At 41.1% G+C, this 23,661-nt stretch overlaps 1 protein-coding gene across 4 annotated transcripts in view; it reads left to right on the forward strand.

Annotated features, from left to right (window-relative positions):
• The window catches only part of LOC140070990 (complement C3-like), a 101,866-nt gene that overhangs the window by 48,126 nt on the left and 30,079 nt on the right, over positions 1 to 23,661 (forward strand). For all 4 annotated transcript variants that reach the window (XR_011849027.1, XM_072118174.1, XM_072118182.1 and 1 more), the window contains exons 18-26: positions 1,023 to 1,128; positions 1,957 to 2,042; positions 3,458 to 3,597; positions 4,477 to 4,695; positions 6,776 to 6,830; positions 18,661 to 18,747; positions 21,228 to 21,431; positions 21,544 to 21,598; positions 22,665 to 22,827. Coding sequence is in view for 3 of the 4 variants with exons in the window: in XM_072118174.1 (XP_071974275.1) it covers positions 1,023 to 1,128; positions 1,957 to 2,042; positions 3,458 to 3,597; positions 4,477 to 4,695; positions 6,776 to 6,830; positions 18,661 to 18,747; positions 21,228 to 21,431; positions 21,544 to 21,598; positions 22,665 to 22,827 (1,115 nt within the window). In the remaining variant the exon portion in view is untranslated. The remainder of the gene's footprint in view (positions 1 to 1,022; positions 1,129 to 1,956; positions 2,043 to 3,457; positions 3,598 to 4,476; positions 4,696 to 6,775; positions 6,831 to 18,660; positions 18,748 to 21,227; positions 21,432 to 21,543; positions 21,599 to 22,664; positions 22,828 to 23,661) is intronic.

A 23,661-nucleotide genomic window follows, 5' to 3' on the forward strand; every position in this document is an offset into this window, starting at 1 on the left:
CAAAGAAACTGTGAGTGGGGACTGCCCCAGGAAAGGAAGACCAAGAGTCACCTCTGCTGCGGAGGATAAGTTCATCCGAATCACCAACCTCACAGGTTACCAGCAGCTCAGGTTAGAGACCAGAACAATGCCACAAACAGTTCTAGCAGCAGACACAGCTCTACAACAACTGTGTGCAGCATCCTTTATGGTAAAATAGCTGCTAGGAAACCACTGCTAAGGACAGGCAACAAGCATAAGAGAACACAAAGAATGGACATTAGACCAGTGGAAATCTGTGCTTTGGTCTGATGAGTCTAAATTTGAGATCTTTGGTTCCAACCACGGTCTTTGTTCAGAAAAGGTGAACAAATGGACTGTACATGCACATGAAGTTATACTGAACTAGCATGGTAACCACAAAATCTTGCAGCAGCATGCTATTCAATCCGGTTTGCGTTGGACCATCATTTATTTTTCAACAGGACAATGACCCCAAACAGACCTCCAGGCTGTGTAAGTGCTATTTGACCAAGAAGGAGAGCGATGAGGTGCTATGTCAGATGACCTGGCCTCCACAGTCACCTGACCTGAACCCAATCGAGATGGTTTGGGGTGAGCTGGACCGCAGAGTAAAGGCAAAAGGGCCAATAAGTGTTAAGCATCTCTGGGAACGCCTTCAATACTGTTGGAAGACCATTTCTTATGACTACCTCTTGGAGCTTATCAAGAGAATGCCAAGATTGTGCAAAGCAGTAATCAAAGCAAAAGGTGGCTACTTTGAAGAACCTAGAATATAAGACATACTTTCAGTTGTTTCACACTTTTTTTTCACACATGTGTTAATTCATAGTTTTGATGCCTTCAGCGTGAATCTACATTTTTATAGTCATGAAAATACAGAAAAGTCTTTGAGAAGGTGTGTCCAAACTTTAGGTCTGTACTGTATATGTAAACATACACACATGCATAATATGCATGCATATTATGTTTTAAAGTATAATGTAATATGCAGATCATTCTTTAATTATTTTTAACTCTAGCTGATGACACTGAGGAAGATCTGGAAGAAGACATTGCCCCCCGAAGAAACTTTCCTGAGAGTTGGCGCTGGAATGCATTCCAACTTAAGGCTGACTCAAAAGAAAAGTATGTGAGAATACTTAAATCTAAAACTTTATTAAAAGTTAATAAAGCTACCCAGCAGGAGGATGACAGCGTGATTTTCTCTGCTTTCATTATAAAAAGAACAATTATATTACTTTAAAAGAGGCACTAATGCTTTGGGGTGTGTCAGCATTTGTATCCTGCCTCCTTGCTCTTTCTGTGTTCTCCTTCCTGTTGTCTAGAAGAAATCTCATAGCAGCAGTGAGTATGCACTGCCTACTAGATGTGTTTTCTTGGACAGTAAGGCTACATTCACACTGACGTTGCCCGCCCGTATTGTACCGTAGCGGACAACAGCAGTGCACGGGGAGAGGAGGAGGAGGTGAGCGCAGCTCACCCCCGCCCCTCTCCATAGGGATACATGGCGCACGGCACCGTATTACGGGTAAAGATAGGACAGGTCCTATCTTTTTCCCGGGTACGGAGCGGTACGGTGCCGCATGTGTGCTGCACCGTACCGCTCCCGTAGGGCGCTGTGCACCCATTGCCATCTATGGAGGACGTATATCGGCCATATATACGTCGGCCGTATATACGTCCCCCATACTGTAGTGTGAATGTAGCCTAAATTAAACTACTTAGACGTCATAGTCTTTGGCGGATTAAGCGTCCCATGGGCCTCGGGCTGTTCACAAGACTAGTGCTCCACCAATGTCAAAACCAACATGTGCCCTGATGTTAGGACTAAAGTGCTACTCTATATCCTCTTTATACTCTATATCCTTAATCTTATACTGTTCATAAAAGTAAACTGTTCATAAGGTAAATAAATATGCCAGCTCATTTATAAAGTCTCTCTTTAATTTCTAGCACTGTTACGGAGCCTTTAGATCTCCTCTTACCAGATTCTATCACCACTTGGATAATACAAGCAGTCAGCATTAAGAAAGACAAAGGTAAGTTGAAGAGAGGTATTGTTATGATCCAACAAGACTTGAATAGCAGCTGAAGTACTTTACGGCTCGCAGAAAAAAAAACAAAATTTAGTAAATCGAATTGTCACAGGGACCAAAAAATAATCTGTGTTATGTTACACATACAGAACATTCCGACTTACATCCAAATTCAACCTAAGAACAAACCGATAGGACCTACCTTATACATAATCCTGGGACTGCCTATAAATAAAAAAGCTAAAATGTGGAAGCTTGGTTCAGTTGTAGCTGGAATTGTAGCTATTGTGATTAAGGATTTTAAGAGTTTCTTTCTGATCCGTCAATTAATAGGCAATTGGTTATGGACTGAAACCTGATACCACCATCAATCAATCAAACTAACATATTGCTGTAAATATAGCATATTAGTTTTTCCGACAGGTCTTCAACGGTTTCGAGTCAGGAATACCCTTTTAACAAAATGTATTAACTTGTAGGAGAATTTACTTTATTTTAAGGGGACACGTCACACTAAAAATGGTCTCCTCTGCTTCTCCCCTGGACCGCTCCTCCCACACCACAGGCCGTCGGGGACTGCCAGGTTTCATGCAGCAGTCACCGCCTCCTCGCACCGCCCCCTCATGATTACGCCGGACCGCTGTAAGCTTGGTTCGGCGTTCTGAGGCTATGGCTGTGCAGCGTTTGCTAGATTTATTGGAAGGTTCCCTGCTATTACAGGGGTAGCACTATAAGCTACTACTTTAGTAAGCAGCTCCGAGAGCATTTTGTTTAGGGTGACAGGTCCTCTTTAAAGTAAATCTGCCATTGCTTTTATGCATTATGAACCAAGCCTGCTATAACTACACTGGTGCAGAAACATATCTTGTTTAATCCCTGAAATGAGTGTTTTTTCTGAAAAAACAATTATAAAATTATTATAATGAGGCTCTCTCGCTCCTGTGGCTGCCACTGCGCTTCTCCTCACCCTAATGCACTGCTTCAAAGACCGCTGTATTCACGGTGTTATCCCTGACAGGCAGAAGTAATCAACTGCTGCACCATAGCCTAGCTGCTGTGTATGAGTCATCCAGCTCTTGACATTTCAGGCAGCTCCTGTGTTTGTGGAAGTAATGTGTTTATGTAAGGCACCCAAGGAGCCCAGCTTTCCTGAATTTTATAATTAAACAAGATATGTTTCTGCATCAGTGTCGCTACAGAATTCTCAAGGTATTTTTGGTTCACAATGCATTAAAACAAATGGTAGATTTCCTTTAACATGCAAACACTTTGCATACCAATGCTGATGGCATCCTTAAACTTTAAGTTCTTCATAAATAACAATCCAAAAACCTTGTAAATGAAGTTTGAAATAAAATAAATGAACATAAATAAAAACTTTTTGACTATTGCAATATATATTGTATTCTTTTTTCCAGGCATTTGCATATCAGAACCTCACCAAGTAAACGTATTTAAAGAATTTTTCATTGATCTGAGAATGCCTTACAGTGTTATAAAAAATGAGCAAGTGCAGATTCGAGCAATAATCCACAACTATATGACAGCTGGGGCTACGGTTTGTATTTTATAATTTTATTCTTCTATCCTGTCATGTATCATATGATGTATGTATGTATTCATCATAGCTGAATTGAAAAATCTTATGGGTTTTGTTAACCTTTTGTTAAACTTTGTGTAAGTTGTTTGAAACCTGATGACTGTTGATCTTTGCTTTATCTAAGTATAATTCATGATTGTTGGTAGGCGTTAGTTTAAGACAGTTTTCTTTAGATGTATGTTTATGACAATCGATGGTGCCATGTGATACAAGATGACAAGGTAAAATGCTCAATGAATATATGTGTGTAAATCCCTTTTAACCGCTTAGTGACTGCCCATACGGGTTTCTCCGACGATCACTAAGGGGCGTCAGGCTAGGCCGACGGGTTTCTCAGTTGACCTATCCTAAGGTCTGCACGGGTAAAAAAAAAAAAACACAAAAATTAAAAAAATTTATAAAAATAAAAAATAACATTCATAAACATTGCCCAAACAAGAAATAATAAAGTGGAAAAAATTTTAAAAAACACAACTGTAAGGATCAGTAGTAATGGATCCTCTGTATCACTGCGGACGATGACATAAGCTGACACCTGGGATTGGAGTCTAAGTGGTACCCAGTTTTCACGAGAGCCCGCTTTGTAGATTTATATCTCCTACAGTTTTTTGGTGTATGGTGTGAGACACATATCATAATAAAAAAAATAAATATAAACATAAAAAGCTGTATAATAAGGTAAATATTAATAATGCTACTGCCTACAAGAAACAGTCATTGTCCTTTCACAACTACAGTATTTGGGTCAATGTTTTTAGCATATGCTATAAGTAGTATTTTGCTCAAAAGGCTTATTTATTTTGTTGTGTTTCAATTATTTGTTTTCTTTTTGTCCAGGTCAAGGTGAAATTCTTTTATGACAAAAATATTTGCAGTTTGGCTACTAAATCAAGAGGTTATCAGGAAACTGTTAAGGTTCCGGCAAAATCATCCAGGGTGGTATACTATGTTGTCATACCAATCCAAGCAACAGAAGTTTACATAGACGTTTTGGCTACTGTGAGCAGTTTAGGTTTAGGCATAGCAGACAGAGTGAGAAAGATTCTCCATGTGTTGGTATGTTCATGTGTACTTTAATGATAATAATATATTACGTTAGTAAATATATTTAAAGATTATTCTAAATTCTGAATTCACTATGAAACATACAACCTAAGCAAATTATTCTACTTACTTGCTGCCAATACAATACTTGTTGTTGATGTCAATGTCCCTTGTTGACTCTAAAGACAAGCTGCACCATCAGAGCAGCATGTATTGCTCACATATCCTGGAGTCATGTATGATTTATTTATTATCTTTGTTTTTCTGCTCCAACCAACTCTTAAAGCAACTGTCCCCATTTTCACAACCTAGTTTTCTGTTTCACACATCAAGAACGTTCTTATTAGGAGCCTGCAACGAGCAATCAAACCCTTCTACATAGGTAGCAGGGAAGTCTCCTCCTCACTCTACTTCATCTCTCTAGTGCCAAAGCTCATTTGCATAATAAAGATTTTATAAAAATTGATGTATGGATGAACAAGATAGAAGGTGGGATGGAATCCTTGAGAGCTGCTCTAAAAGTTAATGATGCACGAATTGTTGAGGAAGAACAGCTGACAGGTACCTTTAAGTGTGAATATATGCAGTTTTCCAGGATGGGATAAGGAAAACCATGCCTCTTTTAGCTACCTTGTAAGGAAGCTCCCTTGACATCAAGAATCACTTACAAGTGGCCTTATGACATGATGCAAGATTAAAACCAAACCAGTATATCTACTCCAGACTCCCAACTGTAGATAGCACTGTTTGACCTGCTTGGGTCTCTTCAGTACAGTGTGGGGAACTGGTTTGAATGAGTGAGTAGGGTAGGGAAGTTAATGTTCTGCTTACGGAGACTGCCAATTAAGGCCACCGTGAAGGCGTGTGGAGTTTTATAGCCATTGATGCTCCACTAGGGGGATTCTGGGAAAATATTTTAAGTTTTCCAGAATGGGATAAGGAAAGTCACAGATGCTATTGATGTGCGGTGCACAGTGCTCCATCTCCAATCTGTGTGGCTCCACTCTGTTACCCAGGAGTGTTATGACATTATTACACTGTATCAATCATCAGAATAGTGTATATATATACACACACACACACACACACACACACTATATATACTCGAGTATAAGCCGACCCGAGTATAAGCCAAGACCCCTAATTTCAACACAAAAAACTGGGAAAACCTATTGACTCGAGTATAAGCCGAGGGTGGGAAATGCATTGGTCACAGCCTCCAAGTATATAGCCAGCAAGACCCCTGTAGTGTATAGCCTGCCAGACCCTGTAGTGCAGTGATGGCTAACCTATGGCACTGGTGCCAGAGGTGGCACTCAGAGCCCTTTCTGTGGGCACCCAGGCCATCACCAGAGATGACTCCAGGTATCTTCCTGCAGTCCCAGACAGCCCAGGAATTTCTTTGCACAGAGGTATTTTAAACTGACATCTCTACCTGGGACTATTTTCTGCTTTATTGGTGTCCTCAGGGTGCTGGTATCAATGAAAGCTGTGACAGAGAAGGGAGTATAAATCACAAATTAAATTTCTGTGTTGGCACTTTGCGATAAATAAGCGGGTCTTTGTTGTAGTTTGGGCACTCGGCCTCTAAAAGGTTTACCATCACTGCTGTAGTGTATAGCCTGCCAGCCCCTTGTAGTATACAGCTTGCCCAGTCTCTCTCTGATGCTCCGGTGCTGCCTCAGGGCCTCCGGTCCTCTTCGGATTCTTCCGCTCCTCTTCGGGTCTTCGTGCTCGGCCGGCACACAGAATTACATCAGCTTGCCGACGTCATTAGTTGTGAGCCTCGGAGCATCGAATCAAGCATAGGACCTATGGGTGACGTTGGAAAGGTGCGTTTTGATTTTTTTTTTTCTTGACTCCAGTATAAGGAGTTGGGGTTTTTGAGAACAAATTTTGTATATATATATAATAGCAAAAGAGCAGATCCTGCCATAGGTTTACAATCCTTCATCCAGTGTTACATGTATGTTAAATAACAAACAGTGCAAAAGATGATAACCCTGACTGTGTATCCTGGAAATTATACATGAATAAGCATTTTATTGATACTATTTTAAAAAATATTGTAATCTTCTCTTTAATATTCCAGCCAGAAGGAAAACTTGTGAGGAAACAAGCTTTAAGTGCAACTTTTAATCCTAAAGGTCAGAATCCTACAGTAAAAATAGATTGAACTTGACGTCCTGTCTAAAATATTGCACAATGCCTCATTTAAAGCAGTATTCCTAAATAAAATACTGTAAAGATAATTAGATAAGGGCTGTTGCTTCCAGTGGTACCCGACATAGATTACAAGAACAAGGTACCTCAGTCCCCTCATGAGCATGACTTTTGATAAATATGCCACAAATTCTCATCTACTAGCAAAAACTATTACTAGCCAAAGTGTCTCAAAGTAAGACAATACAAAGTTAGGCTATATAGTCATAGGGGGTTATTTATAATTGGTTTTCCTGGGCATTTTTGGACGTAAAAAAGTTTAAAAGTAGTCACATTGTGGGTTTTTGAGACTTTTCACTGCTAAAAAGTCTCACAGGAATATATACACCTCTTCATTAATCTGGCCTAAACATAGAACTACTGCTAGTGCAACACCATGCAAAGCCACATTCATGACTTCAGATGTTTGCAAAAAGTCTCATAGTTACTACGGCCTCTGCTGGTCTATGTGCCAGAGACTTTTCATGCATTTTGTGAGTTTTTGAAAAATATTTTCCCAGGTGGAAAATAGAGCATAAGAACATTGAGAACACTTTAATGAATATGATGAGCAGTGGGGCTCCAAAAATAGACATAGAACTGTGCCAGGGAGCTGGTCTAATAATAAATAAGCCCCATACACCTCATTCACATGACCGTCAGAGGGACGTATATCAATATACATCCCTATAGATGGCTATGGATCCTGGGCTCGGTACGTTCATGTGAATGAAGCCTTATGCTGTGTGCATTAGCATATTTGTGGCACAAAGCCTTTCTCCTGTGCAGCCACTCCCTTTTTTGGGGAAACCACTCCCTTTTTTCATACTAGTCTGAAAAGTGTCTACAATCCTTGATAATTGTGGGTTATGGCATTTCAGACAGTTTTTTGTGCAAATTACAACATGATTCTGTTGTAGACAGATTGATAAATCAATGCTAACAATTGTTCTACAAGTGACTGCTGTAGACACCTGTTCTATAGAAGTCTTTAAATATTATACTATCTAGTTTTATAGTTTCAGGTAAACATGGCCCACTTTAGATATATGTATAGGACAACTTCCTAATGAGGGGATGCAAACGCCCTCAATTCAAGTGTATCCATATTTATTAAGTATTAAGAAGACTTGGCACTCCTATTAGTTGCGTTTGATAATAAGTGAGTTTATTTCACAAATGTATAGGCGTGGCAATCCCAAAAAGTTTTTTTACAACGTTTCGGTCTACATACGGACCTTCGTCAGGCACTATATACAAAAAATAAAGTGAATACAAATCAATAACGGTGGAGTGATAATATATACATAATATATACATGATGATATATACAAAAGTCGGAGACATTTATAGGACGGTAATGATGCGTTGTTGCCACATGGCTTATGATAGAGGTGAATCTTCTCAAAAATGGTGCTCTCCTGGAGTTTCTTGCCAAAATCAGCGAGCCAGAATTACAGCTCCTGGATATACGAGATAATCCTCATGAGACCATGTTTAAAGACCTAAGGATAGATCTTACCCAACGGAAGCCCAATTGTTGTGGGTGCTTGGGTAGTGCACATCATGTGGTACATACATATAGCAGTATACTGGAGGATACAGATAGACACAGCGATTTATAATATAATGGTACATATTAGTAACAGGACTGTAAGGCTTAGGTACTGAATACCCATTAAGTCAATTAAAACAATAAAAACTCAGGTTCTCTATACTTACCGGATTGCATGGTATATAAGAAGAATGATGAAAAGTATTAGGTATGCGGCACTGTGGCCGCTGCAGCGCTGGAGACGGGGTAGCGGAGAACCGCTTAGGAGAGAAGCGCTGGCGTTCTGGGGCGATCGCTGTGGTATATAAGGCAGCAGACCGGAAACCGGAAGTGACGTTCCGGTCTCAGCTGACGGTCGCTTGCGTTCCAGAGTGGAACGCGGAAGGATATCAAATTTACAGCGATCGCACGGGGAACGGAGCTAGAGGTAAAGTAAGAAGATGTGGGCTGTGTCAATGTGTGTGATTTGGAGAGAGACTGTGTATAGGGAGTGTAAATGGTATGTTAGTAAATGGCATATGGTATAAGTGTGGAGAGAGAAGGAGTAGTACTCTGAATGGATGTAGAGGGGGTGTGGTGTGTATGATCTATGAAAAAGTCATCATGGTGTGTGTGTGATGTGAATGTCTATGTGTCAGGAGTAAGTCCATGTATGGTGCATAGAGAGGGGGAAGGAGAAGAATATACCTATTGCAATGCGGTCTTCAAGTATTCAGGGAATCTGAAAAGAAACAAAGTATAGTTAGTGAGTGGGTGATACCAGAGGTTAATGCATATTTTGTATCTCGTATTCCCTGTTCAGCCCATTTGGGGCCATTGCATTGAGGCGATGTATCCAAAAGGCTTCTCGTCTCATTAGTTGCTTGATCCTGTTACCACCTCGTCTGGGTACAGGTACATGTTCCACCACCTGGAATCTTAATTGGGAAATCTTATGTTTGGCTTGGGCAAAATGATATGGAAGGGGTAGTAAGAGCTTGTTGCAACGTATATCAGATTTATGTTTAGATATACGGTCTTTTATATGTTGGACAGTCTCTCCGACATACACCAAGCCACATGGGCACTTGATGACATATACCACGAATGATGAGTTACAGGTGAAGTAGTCTTTGATGGGGTATGTTGTGCCAGTTCTGGGGTGGGATATTTTATCTCCCCTCAGCACATTGTTGCATTGGGAACAGTTGAGACAAGGAAAGGTGCCATATTTGGGTGACGACAGGAATCGTTGTCCTGTTTTGTTCTTGGAGGGACCTTCGTCTGCTTTCACCAATTTATCTCTTAAATTGGGCAGACGTTTAAAGCAGGGGCGAAACTGTCGCGTGAATTCAGGTATGGAGGGATGACTATTCGTAAGTATTGGCCAGTGCTTGCGTATGCTTTTATGTAATTTGAATATTGTGGGGTGGTACTGGTGGATGAAATTGATACATGGTTCCTTCTTTGATTCCTGTCTCACCTTGTGTTCCTGTGTTTTTAGTACGTGTTCAGGATAGCCACGTACTCTGAATTTGTCACGCATCTCTTGGAGACGTATTTCTCTTTGTGTGGGGTTGGAGACTATCCTATGGACCCTCTGCATTTGGGAATTCGGTAGGGATTTTTTACAGGGATTGGAGTGACAGCTAGAGTAGTGTAGAAGGCTGTTCCTGTCTGTGGATTTAGTGAACAAATCACTCGAAAGTCTGCCTAGTGTGTCCTTGACAATAGTGGTGTCCAAAAAATCAATTTTTTGTTGGCTGAAATTGATGGTAAACTGTAACTCCGGCCAAATGGAGTTCAAGTAAGTATGGAACTCATTAAGTGTGTCTAGGGGCCCTGTCCATATGCATATAATGTCGTCTATAAATCTTTTCCATAAGATGACATGTGAGTGAAAATTGTTGTTGGAATAGACGAACCTCTCTTCAAAGTCTGTCATGTAACTGTTGGCGTATGGGGGGGCCACATTTGAGCCCATGGCCGTACCCCTTATCTGCAAGTAGAATGTGTCTTGGAACATGAAATAGTTTTCATGTAAGACAAGGGTGAGTAGGTCAAGGCATAGTTTCCTAACCTCAGGGGGATGTTGTGATTCTCCCAGTAGTTTATTAACCGCCTGGAGTCCTTTGTGATGTTGTATGCTCGTGTATAGGCTTGATACGTCCCATGTGACCAAAATTGCCTCCGGTGGTATGGTATGTAGGTTGCGAATATGATGTAAGAAGTCATTAGTGTCAAGTAAGAAGGAGCGTGATTGTTTGGTTAAGGGGGTAAGTATTTTCTCTATGAAGATGGCTAGTGGAGATAGTATCGAGTCGGTCGAGGCTACTATGGGTCTGCCTGGTGGTTTGTGGAGACGTTTGTGAATCTTGGGTAAAACGTAAAAAACTGGTATGACAGGGTTCTGGTTGAGAAGAAAGTTATATGTTTTTTGGTCTATTGTCTTCCCTTTGAGGTGTTGATCGAGGGTGTGTCTGATCTTAGCGGAGAGTGTGGGCGTGGGGTCATGTGGGAGTTTATGATATACCTGTTCATCGGAAAGTTGTGTGAGGATTTCCTCTATGTAATCTTTCCTATCCATGACAACTATAGCTCCCCCCTTATCTGCTGGTTTTACAATAATCCGTTTGTCGTGGATAAGGGTTTCCAATGCCTGTTGATCTAAACTAGTGAAGTTGCTTGGGTAAAGTAGTGTGCCTTTTTCAATGTCCTTCCTATATTGGTCAAAATCTTTCTGGACTAGTGTTATGAAGTTCTCGACTGCGTGGTCGGTTTTAGGGGGCATAAAGGAACTTCTAGTAGAGAGTCCCAAATCAGTAGCTCGTATAAGAGCTTGTTGTGGTTCAGAGGGTACCCAAGTATGAGTGTTCTCTGAACCAAAATGAGTTCTGAGTCTTATGGTTCTGTAGAACCGATGTAGATCCAGTTCAAGTTGAAAGGTATCTAGTTTTTGTGTGGGGCAGAAGGATAATCCTTTCTGTAATAAGCTCATTTGTGCTGGACTCAGGTTGGAGGAGGAGATGTTGACTACTAGCGGGGATGTATTACCTGTGATCTGGTCGTCATCGTGGGTCCTTGTGTAGCGCCGATGTTGTCCTCCCCTCCTCGTCTTGGTCGTCCGCGTCTGCGGTCCCGTTGTCCTAAAAAACGACCTCGTGCTGATGGTGGTCCATAGAAGTCGGAGCCGGAACTGGAGGATTCCGCTGTGCCTCTGTATCCTCGATAGGGTGGTCGCGTAGGGTAGGTGTCCTGCCATCTGTATACCCTTTCCAGTAGATAATCTTGTGTGTCTCTTATGAATTTATCGCGTTTCTTCTGTTCTGATTCCTTCCTGAAGCGTTCCAGTTGTTGAGTTGTTTTTTCTTTCAGTGTTTTGATCTCTTCTGTTGTTAGTGTGGAGGTTAGTTGATTTTCAATCGTGGAAATGTTTTCTTCAGTCTTGATGATTTCTTTTTGTAGATATTCTACTGTTAAGGTGATCAGATCGAAGGAGCATTTGTTCAAAATTTGTTGGAAAGTGTTACAGAATTCTTTGTTATCTTTGAAGATGGTGGGGCGAAGTGATACCCGTAGGCCTCTTGGTATCCGTTGCACCTTCAAGTATTCTGTCAGTGTTGCACAATGCAGTTGGTAATTTAGTAGATTCCTAGAAACTCGTTCAAAATCCCTGGTCTTGTATTCGCTGTTGGCGACTCTCAGGAAGTCACTAGGTACGGAGACTTTGGCCAGTATGCTGGCCGTGGTTTCGGGATCATATGAAAAGGTCTCACTGGACATAGTGTCCTTGGTGCTCGTGTAAAAGTAATTGTATATTAAAGATAATACACGTCACTCTCTGTTGCGTTGTCTTGTCCGGGTGCTCAAGTAGGATACAAGACCATCGAATAAGTATTAAGAAGACTTGGCACTCCTATTAGTTGCGTTTGATAATAAGTGAGTTTATTTCACAAATGTATAGGCGTGGCAATCCCAAAAAGTTTTTTTACAACGTTTCGGTCTACATACGGACCTTCGTCAGGCACTATATACAAAAAATAAAGTGAATACAAATCAATAACGGTGGAGTGATAATATATACATAATATATACATGATGATATATACAAAAGTCGGAGACATTTATAGGACGGTAATGATGCGTTGTTGCCACATGGCTTATGATAGAGGTGAATCTTCTCAAAAATGGTGCTCTCCTGGAGTTTCTTGCCAAAATCAGCGAGCCAGAATTACAGCTCCTGGATATACGAGATAATCCTCATGAGACCATGTTTAAAGACCTAAGGATAGATCTTACCCAACGGAAGCCCAATTGTTGTGGGTGCTTGGGTAGTGCACATCATGTGGTACATACATATAGCAGTATACTGGAGGATACAGATAGACACAGCGATTTATAATATAATGGTACATATTAGTAACAGGACTGTAAGGCTTAGGTACTGAATACCCATTAAGTCAATTAAAACAATAAAAACTCAGGTTCTCTATACTTACCGGATTGCCTGGTATATAAGAAGAATGATGAAAAGTATTAGGTATGCGGCACTGTGGCCGCTGCAGCGCTGGAGACGGGGTAGCGGAGAACCGCTTAGGAGAGAAGCGCTGGCGTTCTGGGGCGATCGCTGACTCCTGACACATAGACATTCACATCACACACACACCATGATGACTTTTTCATAGATCATACACACCACACCCCCTCTACATCCATTCAGAGTACTACTCCTTCTCTCTCCACACTTATACCATATGCCATTTACTAACATACCATTTACACTCCCTATACACAGTCTCTCTCCAAATCACACACATTGACACAGCCCACATCTTCTTACTTTACCTCTAGCTCCGTTCCCCGTGCGATCGCTGTAAATTTGATATCCTTCCGCGTTCCACTCTGGAACGCAAGCGACCGTCAGCTGAGACCGGAACGTCACTTCCGGTTTCCGGTCTGCTGCCTTATATACCACAGCGATCGCCCCAGAACGCCAGCGCTTCTCTCCTAAGCGGTTCTCCGCTACCCCGTCTCCAGCGCTGCAGCGGCCACAGTGCCGCATACCTAATACTTTTCATCATTCTTCTTATATACCATGCAATCCGGTAAGTATAGAGAACCTGAGTTTTTATTGTTTTAATTGACTTAATGGGTATTCAGTACCTAAGCCTTACAGTCCTGTTACTAATATGTACCATTATATTATAAATCGCTGTGTCTATCTGTATCCTCCAGTATACTGCTATATGTATGTACCACATGATGTGCACTACCCAAGCACCCACAACAATTGGGCTTCCGTTGGGTAAGATCTATCCTTAGGTCTTTAAACATGGTCTCATGAGGATTATCTCGTATATCCAGGAGCTGTAATTCTGGCTCGCTGATTTTGGCAAGAAACTCCAGGAGAGCACCATTTTTGAGAAGATTCACCTCTATCATAAGCCATGTGGCAACAACGCATCATTACCGTCCTATAAATGTCTCCGACTTTTGTATATATCATCATGTATATATTATGTATATATTATCACTCCACCGTTATTGATTTGTATTCACTTTATTTTTTGTATATAGTGCCTGACGAAGGTCCGTATGTAGACCGAAACGTTGTAAAAAAACTTTTTGGGATTGCCACGCCTATACATTTGTGAAATAAACTCACTTATTATCAAACGCAACTAATAGGAGTGCCAAGTCTTCTTAATACTTATTCGATGGTCTTGTATCCTACTTGAGCACCCGGACAAGACAACGCAACAGAGAGTGACGTGTATTATCTTTAATATACAATTACTTTTACACGAGCACCAAGGACACTATGTCCAGTGAGACCTTTTCATATGATCCCGAAACCACGGCCAGCATACTGGCCAAAGTCTCCGTACCTAGTGACTTCCTGAGAGTCGCCAACAGCGAATACAAGACCAGGGATTTTGAACGAGTTTCTAGGAATCTACTAAATTACCAACTGCATTGTGCAACACTGACAGAATACTTGAAGGTGCAACGGATACCAAGAGGCCTACGGGTATCACTTCGCCCCACCATCTTCAAAGATAACAAAGAATTCTGTAACACTTTCCAACAAATTTTGAACAAATGCTCCTTCGATCTGATCACCTTAACAGTAGAATATCTACAAAAAGAAATCATCAAGACTGAAGAAAACATTTCCACGATTGAAAATCAACTAACCTCCACACTAACAACAGAAGAGATCAAAACACTGAAAGAAAAAACAACTCAACAACTGGAACGCTTCAGGAAGGAATCAGAACAGAAGAAACGCGATAAATTCATAAGAGACACACAAGATTATCTACTGGAAAGGGTATACAGATGGCAGGACACCTACCCTACGCGACCACCCTATCGAGGATACAGAGGCACAGCGGAATCCTCCAGTTCCGGCTCCGACTTCTATGGACCACCATCAGCACGAGGTCGTTTTTTAGGACAACGGGACCGCAGACGCGGACGACCAAGACGAGGAGGGGAGGACAACATCGGCGCTACACAAGGACCCACGATGACGACCAGATCACAGGTAATACATCCCCGCTAGTAGTCAACATCTCCTCCTCCAACCTGAGTCCAGCACAAATGAGCTTATTACAGAAAGGATTATCCTTCTGCCCCACACAAAAACTAGATACCTTTCAACTTGAACTGGATCTACATCGGTTCTACAGAACCATAAGACTCAGAACTCATTTTGGTTCAGAGAACACTCATACTTGGGTACCCTCTGAACCACAACAAGCTCTTATACGAGCTACTGATTTGGGACTCTCTACTAGAAGTTCCTTTATGCCCCCTAAAACCGACCACGCAGTCGAGAACTTCATAACACTAGTCCAGAAAGATTTTGACCAATATAGGAAGGACATTGAAAAAGGCACACTACTTTACCCAAGCAACTTCACTAGTTTAGATCAACAGGCATTGGAAACCCTTATCCACGACAAACGGATTATTGTAAAACCAGCAGATAAGGGGGGAGCTATAGTTGTCATGGATAGGAAAGATTACATAGAGGAAATCCTCACACAACTTTCCGATGAACAGGTATATCATAAACTCCCACATGACCCCACGCCCACACTCTCCGCTAAGATCAGACACACCCTCGATCAACACCTCAAAGGGAAGACAATAGACCAAAAAACATATAACTTTCTTCTCAACCAGAACCCTGTCATACCAGTTTTTTACGTTTTACCCAAGATTCACAAACGTCTCCACAAACCACCAGGCAGACCCATAGTAGCCTCGACCGACTCGATACTATCTCCACTAGCCATCTTCATAGAGAAAATACTTACCCCCTTAACCAAACAATCACGCTCCTTCTTACTTGACACTAATGACTTCTTACATCATATTCGCAACCTACATACCATACCACCGGAGGCAATTTTGGTCACATGGGACGTATCAAGCCTATACACGAGCATACAACATCACAAAGGACTCCAGGCGGTTAATAAACTACTGGGAGAATCACAACATCCCCCTGAGGTTAGGAAACTATGCCTTGACCTACTCACCCTTGTCTTACATGAAAACTATTTCATGTTCCAAGACACATTCTACTTGCAGATAAGGGGTACGGCCATGGGCTCAAATGTGGCCCCCCCATACGCCAACAGTTACATGACAGACTTTGAAGAGAGGTTCGTCTATTCCAACAACAATTTTCACTCACATGTCATCTTATGGAAAAGATTTATAGACGACATTATATGCATATGGACAGGGCCCCTAGACACACTTAATGAGTTCCATACTTACTTGAACTCCATTTGGCCGGAGTTACAGTTTACCATCAATTTCAGCCAACAAAAAATTGATTTTTTGGACACCACTATTGTCAAGGACACACTAGGCAGACTTTCGAGTGATTTGTTCACTAAATCCACAGACAGGAACAGCCTTCTACACTACTCTAGCTGTCACTCCAATCCCTGTAAAAAATCCCTACCGAATTCCCAAATGCAGAGGGTCCATAGGATAGTCTCCAACCCCACACAAAGAGAAATACGTCTCCAAGAGATGCGTGACAAATTCAGAGTACGTGGCTATCCTGAACACGTACTAAAAACACAGGAACACAAGGTGAGACAGGAATCAAAGAAGGAACCATGTATCAATTTCATCCACCAGTACCACCCCACAATATTCAAATTACATAAAAGCATACGCAAGCACTGGCCAATACTTACGAATAGTCATCCCTCCATACCTGAATTCACGCGACAGTTTCGCCCCTGCTTTAAACGTCTGCCCAATTTAAGAGATAAATTGGTGAAAGCAGACGAAGGTCCCTCCAAGAACAAAACAGGACAACGATTCCTGTCGTCACCCAAATATGGCACCTTTCCTTGTCTCAACTGTTCCCAATGCAACAATGTGCTGAGGGGAGATAAAATATCCCACCCCAGAACTGGCACAACATACCCCATCAAAGACTACTTCACCTGTAACTCATCATTCGTGGTATATGTCATCAAGTGCCCATGTGGCTTGGTGTATGTCGGAGAGACTGTCCAACATATAAAAGACCGTATATCTAAACATAAATCTGATATACGTTGCAACAAGCTCTTACTACCCCTTCCATATCATTTTGCCCAAGCCAAACATAAGATTTCCCAATTAAGATTCCAGGTGGTGGAACATGTACCTGTACCCAGACGAGGTGGTAACAGGATCAAGCAACTAATGAGACGAGAAGCCTTTTGGATACATCGCCTCAATGCAATGGCCCCAAATGGGCTGAACAGGGAATACGAGATACAAAATATGCATTAACCTCTGGTATCACCCACTCACTAACTATACTTTGTTTCTTTTCAGATTCCCTGAATACTTGAAGACCGCATTGCAATAGGTATATTCTTCTCCTTCCCCCTCTCTATGCACCATACATGGACTTACTCCTGACACATAGACATTCACATCACACACACACCATGATGACTTTTTCATAGATCATACACACCACACCCCCTCTACATCCATTCAGAGTACTACTCCTTCTCTCTCCACACTTATACCATATGCCATTTACTAACATACCATTTACACTCCCTATACACAGTCTCTCTCCAAATCACACACATTGACACAGCCCACATCTTCTTACTTTACCTCTAGCTCCGTTCCCCGTGCGATCGCTGTAAATTTGATATCCTTCCGCGTTCCACTCTGGAACGCAAGCGACCGTCAGCTGAGACCGGAACGTCACTTCCGGTTTCCGGTCTGCTGCCTTATATACCACAGCGATCGCCCCAGAACGCCAGCGCTTCTCTCCTAAGCGGTTCTCCGCTACCCCGTCTCCAGCGCTGCAGCGGCCACAGTGCCGCATACCTAATACTTTTCATCATTCTTCTTATATACCATGCAATCCGGTAAGTATAGAGAACCTGAGTTTTTATTGTTTTAATTGACTTAATGGGTATTCAGTACCTAAGCCTTACAGTCCTGTTACTAATATGTACCATTATATTATAAATCGCTGTGTCTATCTGTATCCTCCAGTATACTGCTATATGTATGTACCACATGATGTGCACTACCCAAGCACCCACAACAATTGGGCTTCCGTTGGGTAAGATCTATCCTTAGGTCTTTAAACATGGTCTCATGAGGATTATCTCGTATATCCAGGAGCTGTAATTCTGGCTCGCTGATTTTGGCAAGAAACTCCAGGAGAGCACCATTTTTGAGAAGATTCACCTCTATCATAAGCCATGTGGCAACAACGCATCATTACCGTCCTATAAATGTCTCCGACTTTTGTATATATCATCATGTATATATTATGTATATATTATCACTCCACCGTTATTGATTTGTATTCACTTTATTTTTTGTATATAGTGCCTGACGAAGGTCCGTATGTAGACCGAAACGTTGTAAAAAAACTTTTTGGGATTGCCACGCCTATACATTTGGGAAATAAACTCACTTATTATCAAACGCAACTAATAGGAGTGCCAAGTCTTCTTAATACTTATTCGATGGTCTTGTATCCTACTTGAGCACCCGGACAAGACAACGCAACAGAGAGTGACGTGTATTATCTTTAATATCCATATTTATTAGACACAGAAACAATTTAATAGTGGCACTGCTGGGGTACCACGCAAGGCTTCTTCCAACCTAATTCTGACCAATGAACACTTACTGCAACTGTATAGTGTACTGTTTAACTAATGTTCTGTGATTCACAGGAAACACTCAGCTAATATACTTCAAGACGGAGGCTTTAGAAGGAATGGTCCCTGACAGCACCGCCACAAATTTCATTAGTATACAAGGTATAACATTGTACTGTATTATATACTTTAGGATCTTAGATCAGTTTTATATCAGTGTGAAACTGTGCAAGCTGTGCTATTTTTCTGCTACCTTTGTACCAGCACCTTAATGTATACCTAATAGTCAGACACTTTCAGTTATTCCAGTGCACTTCTCATAACCCTAAAATGGAATCCATGCCAAGTCTGACTAGTCATAGATATCAGCTATAACCATTGGCTGTCCAGATTTGCTGACACTATTTGGCATCTGGGCATCTCTCAGTTAGCTAGGCAGCTTAGAACGATGCAGGCACACCACTGAGTCTCAGTATTCTGCTGCTTATATTTTTATGGCCTGACAAAGATGCCATCCGAGCGTTAAAACGTGTGGCCTAACCAATAAAAGTTAAATAAAGTTATAATTCTACGGGACCCATTATTTTTCCATTGGTACCACTCTATAAAAATTTCATTTTTTTCCAAACATAACAAATTATCTAACTAAAAAATCTGACTGGAGCTCCCTTCACTCTCAACACAGTCTTCGTAACGGTTATTAACAATCCAAAATTCTTCATGTGTTGTAACATTTCCCAGAAGCAAATAAGAATAATGTTACAACATATGAAGAATTTTGGATTGTTAAGAACTGTTACAAAGACTGTGTTGAGAGTGAAGGGAGCTCCAGTCTGATTATTATATTTATGACTTCAAATGGTGGACGCTTTGGATCGGTCCAGGAGTGGTAGTAGCTCCTATACTTAGGGAGGTGCAGCACTGAGGGTTTATAGCTAATTAACTAACTAGTGGGACCCCTGCCAATCCCCATGAAAGGCTATGGCTATGGAGTTTTCTGCTGCACCAGATTTATTAATGTGTCTGACGCTTAATAATAAATCTGACATAGTTTAAGATCAATGAGACATAGTGCGAACCATCTATTAGTTGGCCTTGGTTACTGCACACATTTTGGTGCACAGAATTTTTGCTTGCATTGTCAGGCCACATTTTGTACTAGTCTGGAAAGTGCTTAAAAACTGTGTATAACCCTTAATGAATGAAATTTCACAAATAATTATGCTTAAAGGGGTATTCCACAAAAGAAAATTCTCACATTTCAATCCCCTAATGATGTTAACACAATAAAGATTATTTTAACCCCTCTGTTACTCAGTGTTATTGGTGTTTTAGCTCCTTTCACTCCCTCAGCTGCTTAGTGTAAAATCCCAGAGTTGTGAGCGGGGACTCTCTAAGCAAACACATGATAATCCATCTAGTTCTGTGGGGTGACAATGTGGTTACATCATAAGGGTACAGGTAAATATGCACTTTCATCTGACACGTAGAAGTAAAGATAAGAGATGATAAGATGCATGAGATTACTCAGAGGCAGCATGTGGTAGGTAATGTTTAAAAGTTACGAATTACCCCCTGATGTTTTTTTACTGCATCAGGGGTGCAGGGGCTGATGTAATTATGAGTTGGCTCCAAGCTATTACTGCCTATGGTTACTAGTATACTCATGGGTTCACGGCTGTTCACCCGCTTCAATGTTCACTGCACATGCGTAGCCTCAAATCGTAGGGAGGCGACGCATGAGCAGTGAGCAGCAAGTCACAGTGACCCGCCTCGCCGCTAACTGCAGGGGACAGAGGTAGAAGGCCAGCCATGTAAATGCAGGTTTTGCTTGTGTTGTGAGCCAACATTAGGAGGGGGAGGGATGAAGAGTGAAGATGTTGGAGGGGGTTGCTTCGGAATATTGATGAGCAGGGCACCAAGGGAATTACAAATCCTAATGAGGAGGCTCACATTAGATTTTGAAGTGAAACATCCCCGGGATCTGAAGGAAGATGCTGGGAATCTGTCAATGGGAATCTGTCACCAGTGAAAAACAGCTCTCCGGTGACAGGTTCCCTTTAACCATGGACAGAAAAAAGAGGAAAAAGATCTACAGTCTGAATATATAAGGTGATATGTTTCACTATGGGATTTTATGGAGTCAGAAAGACAAATGGTGACAAATTCCCTTTAAATATTATTAATATTATACAGTAATATCCATCCTGGTATATATGGTATATTGATGTACACCAGACAGGCAAAGGGTGTAAATGGTGTCTACCAAATGCCAAATCACTCCACTAGTAAAACGACCTTACAACAGTTACTATATAAGCTATCCGCTGTTTCCAAGCAAATTGTCATGTTAGAGAAAATGTACTTCTTATTTCCTATTTAGGAACACTGACATTAATATGTGGTAAAAACACAGCATTTAATGACAGGTCCCATTTTGTTTTATTGAATATTTTTAGCAGCCCTCTCCCAACCACCAATGTTTTTTTATGCTCTCGGACAACCCCTTTAAGCATATATAAAGTATGATGTCCAGAGGTGACCTGGTGCGCTATGTTCTCTGTTCAATCTTTAATTACTACTAATGTTTACAGAAAAATATGTTTCTATTTAGTGTAACTATCTATTTTGTTTTACTGTAGGAGATATCATGGGAGAGACGCTGCTGGGTATCCTAGATGATTCCTATCTTGGATCACTCATATATGTTCCTTATGGCTGCCCTGAGCAGAACATGATTACTACAACTCCAAATGTCATTGTGACTAAGTACTTAGATGCCACTAAACGATGGGATGCTGTCGGAGCGGAAAAAAGAAGCAAAGCTATAAGTAATATTGAAAAAGGTAATGTTCATCCAGTCACCACATCTGTCTATTTGTATTGGACAGTTTGTAATGAATACCCAAAGGTTACTACTTTTAGAAAATATATCATATGTGTTTCTTTTTCAACTAGGCTATCAGACACAATTATCTCATTTTTCTGGTGATTCTTTCCAGGGAAGCACATGGTAAGCCGAACCATATAAGCTAATTTGCAAATAGCTAGACGTATGGAAATAATCCATAAGAATACAAAACCCAAATACAGCTAACTATATATAGCAGATCCGGCCAACAACAAAAAAAACATACATATATGAAAGCTGATAGTACTTAATAAGGGGAACGGGGGGGGGGGGTACGTATCGCCATATATAGGGGCTTCCTCAGGGGTAACCTGGGTCAGGAAGTTCTCCTATCTTGTGTACTGCGCCTTCACAAACTATCACATCCCGGTCAGGAGTACAAATGTCAATCGCATGCATAAAGGTAATAGTGGGACCCTAAGTATGTTATCTGCAAAAATGTACCCACTGAATAATACATATGATACGTGAACTATTTCACATGGATCAAAATGTGTAAAATGTGCAAAAATTGTATTGTCATATACCTGAAAATAAGCTATATGATTACAAAACAACTAAAAATGCTAAGTGCTGAAGGTGGGCTATATGAATAAATAAGCACATGCTAAAACATGTGATAAAATGTACTACATGGAAAAATATAAATAAATATACATGACACATGTACCGCAGCCGGGCCGCCATTGCTGTCTGTGGGAACGTATATGCAGCCCCATATTTGCGGCTGCATATACATCTCCAGAGACGGACGCTGCATGAGGCCTAAAGCTGCCTTACATGGGTGTGGAGACTTAAAGCCATGGATGCTCCACTAGGGTGTAAGGGAGCTGCCTTTCAAGGTAGCAAAAGGAGGCATTGTTTTCCATTTAACACCTTGGAAAGCATATTTGCATACTTTTGAGACACAGAGGAAGGGAGCAGAATCAGGTATTAGGGCACTAAACAGCTAGTGCCTCCCCGTGATTGTTGAACCTGCAAAGATGAGGATTGATAATAATGCCAGATACTGGTAATGGCCAAATAGCCACATTGTAGCTTATAGTGAAAAGGCATCTGAAAATTTAGATACACTTTTAGATTTCCACTAAACTTTATTTAGAAAAACTTGCTTTTACCTGAAAGCAGAGTCCCCTTTAAGTTTGACTAACCAATTTATTTGTTACAGGTTAACTGCATATGTAGTAAAAATATTTTCAATGGCTTCAAAAGCAAATTTCCTGTATGTTGATCAGAACATGTTGTGTAAAAGTGCCATATGGCTGGTCAATAATCAAAAGGAGAATGGTGAATTTGGGGAACCGGGAATTGTGTATGAAAAAAGCATGCAGGTAAGATATTTAGAGGATCAGGGATAAAGAAGTAATTGATAAATGGCTGTAGGAGGTTTTATGTAAGAGATTAGAAATAAACTTTACCAGGCATCAATCTAATATGGCCACTGATATCCCACTGATAGTGGGAGCATGCTGTTTACATGATGTCACAACTGAGCATCTGTACATGCTCTGTACAAACTGTGGCCAGCTCACATCCACCATTGATCAACATTATTCATGGTTAGGCTATGGTCAGCTCACCGTGTCTCACCACAGCGTGACCGCAGGTCCTATTCCTGCAGGATGACCGCTTAACTCATGGAGAATGGTTTCTCACTAAATAAAAGATAGGGCGGCAAGGAACAGTATGTCCCGTAATCTCTGCCAGCAATCCTCCATCACAATCCAAGCAGATCCACCAAATATGAATTGCAGTACCTTATTGATCAAAGCCCCTTAAGCACAAAGGAGAGACCGAGGGGTAGAAATCATAGAGCCTGGTGGTAACCATGTAGTTCCTATGTAGCGTTTTAGATGCAGTTTCAGTAAGGGTAACTTGCCAACTGCCACTTCTAAGCATATCACAACATTGCAGCTATCTGTTCATTGATAAGGTTAGATGAAGGTCCTCCTCCAAATTTAACAAAAAGAATAATTTAACATCGGATGGTGGGTTGTATATAATTCAATATAATATTGACAGCATAGCAGGTCTCATTAGGATACAAATTCCAGTACGGTATATTTAACCTCCCAAGGTAGAAGAGAAAAAAAATCATGAAGGTGACATTGAGTGTGAAACCATTCAATTTCTTCCCCAATAGAAAGTCATGGAGATCTAACCAC

The sequence above is a fragment of the Engystomops pustulosus genome, chromosome 1 (assembly GCF_040894005.1).
Source record: "Engystomops pustulosus chromosome 1, aEngPut4.maternal, whole genome shotgun sequence".
Classification (NCBI taxonomy): domain Eukaryota; kingdom Metazoa; phylum Chordata; class Amphibia; order Anura; family Leptodactylidae; genus Engystomops; species Engystomops pustulosus.